The sequence below is a fragment of the Austrofundulus limnaeus genome, unplaced genomic scaffold, assembly GCF_001266775.1.
Source record: "Austrofundulus limnaeus strain Quisiro unplaced genomic scaffold, Austrofundulus_limnaeus-1.0 Scaffold465, whole genome shotgun sequence".
Classification (NCBI taxonomy): domain Eukaryota; kingdom Metazoa; phylum Chordata; class Actinopteri; order Cyprinodontiformes; family Rivulidae; genus Austrofundulus; species Austrofundulus limnaeus.
The window spans coordinates 523,181-524,876 of NW_013952867.1; the positions used below are offsets into that span (position 1 = coordinate 523,181).

At 42.6% G+C, this 1,696-nt stretch overlaps 1 protein-coding gene across 1 annotated transcript in view; it reads left to right on the forward strand.

Annotated features, from left to right (window-relative positions):
* The window catches only part of LOC106529776 (DNA polymerase zeta catalytic subunit), a gene marked incomplete at its 3' end in the record, with an annotated part of 92,992 nt that overhangs the window by 73,121 nt on the left and 18,175 nt on the right, over positions 1-1,696 (forward strand). The window contains 2 exon segments of the mRNA XM_014025278.1: positions 463-703; positions 926-1,068. Of these exon segments, the coding sequence (XP_013880732.1) occupies positions 463-703; positions 926-1,068 (384 nt within the window).

The window sequence follows — 1,696 nt, forward strand, 5'->3', positions numbered from 1 at the left end:
AGAACTGCTCAGTTTGTCCATGAGAACTGTTCAGTTTGTCCATGAGAACTGTTCAGTTTGTCCATGAGAACTGTTCAGTTTGTCCATGAGAACTGTTCAGTTTGTCTATGAGAACTGCTCAGTTTTTCCATGAGAACTGCTCAGATTGTCCATGAGAACTGCTCAGATTGTCCATGAGAACTGCTCAGATTGTCCATGAGAACTGCTCAGATTGTCCATGAGAACTGCTCAGATTGTCCATGAGAACTGCTCCGATTGTCCATGAGAACTGCTCCGATTGTCCATGAGAACTGCTCAGATTGTCCATGAGAACTGCTCCGTTTGTCCATGAGCAATGCTCAGATTGTCCATGAGAACTGCTCAGTTTGTTCAGTATTTAGAAAACTGTCTTAAAAAGGTGTGGTTAAAATTGTGCTTAGCAGTTGATAAATGATGTTTTAATTTTTTTGGTTWTGTCTTTAGACACTAGTCAGGACCACGCCATCATTGATTTGCTGGCGGGCCTGGAAGACGATGGTTTCCACAGGACCACTGTCAGGCAGAACTCCCGGTCCCAGTCATACCCTGGTGCTAGGAGCTACCAGTGTAACAGCGATGAGGAAGAAGCAGGACCGGAGCTGGACAAGGAGGAGGCGGAGCTTAGCGTGATCATGTCTCAGCAGTGGGACAAGGAGCCACTGGACAGCTCACCCTCATCACAGAGGTCAGTTTCTGTAACAACTGTCAGGGCTTAAGACAAGTTAGCAAAAGTAGCAAAAGGCTGTATAAAAGTAGTTGAACATTAGCTAAAAACTGAGAGTAAGATGATGCAGATTTGAAAAACAGTGAGTTGCTTTGTTGTATGTTTCTGCCTTATGTTAAACACAACTAAGAAGTGAGTTGGATGAGTGTTTCTCACATGGAGCTGTGTCCTGTCTGAGCACAGGTCTGCAGTGACTGAGGCAGAGGACGGCTTCAGTGACGAGCAGCAGGAGTCCTCTGATGAAGACATGGAGTGGAGTGGGAACAACTCTCTGTTTGCCAACCTCTCCATCCCACAGCTGGACGGGGCAGCGGATGAGAGCAGCGGTGAGTCGCCTCAAGCTTAGATGTCCCGTGACAGAACTGACATGTCAGTCTGCTTTAATCTGCAGATTCATCCATCGTTTCATCTTTACTGCACTAAGTGACTTTGAACTGTTTATTATTTTTATTTTTTAATATAAAAAAGACTTTGAAGTGTTGACAGCCAAGGGTGAAAGGGAAGTAATGTTTGATGTGGTGGTAACAGAGAATCATTCATATTAGTGTGAGAGTGAGATATTGCAAACTGTTATTTTAAAGGGAACACAGACTAGTTGTAGTATTAGACATCATTTGATAAACATTTATTTTACCTGTAAAACAAAGACTGTAAAAATACAGTAGGTTTTATTAATTAAAAATATATTTTGTCACATGAACAGCAACATTTTATTAACGCTAGGTCCTCCATTAGTGCGAGGCTGTGAACTCTATCCATCCTGAAGAGCTGCTTCATGGAAGGAGAACCTCAGTTTAGCCTGTTAGCTTTCACATTAGCGCCAAGCTAATATTGTTAGCTTGGGAACTATTGTATCGCTATATATCCATTTACATTTATACATGGGGTGCAACAATACATGTACCCGTATCGAACCGWATCGAACAGTGCTTTAGGTTCAATACACACTTGTAT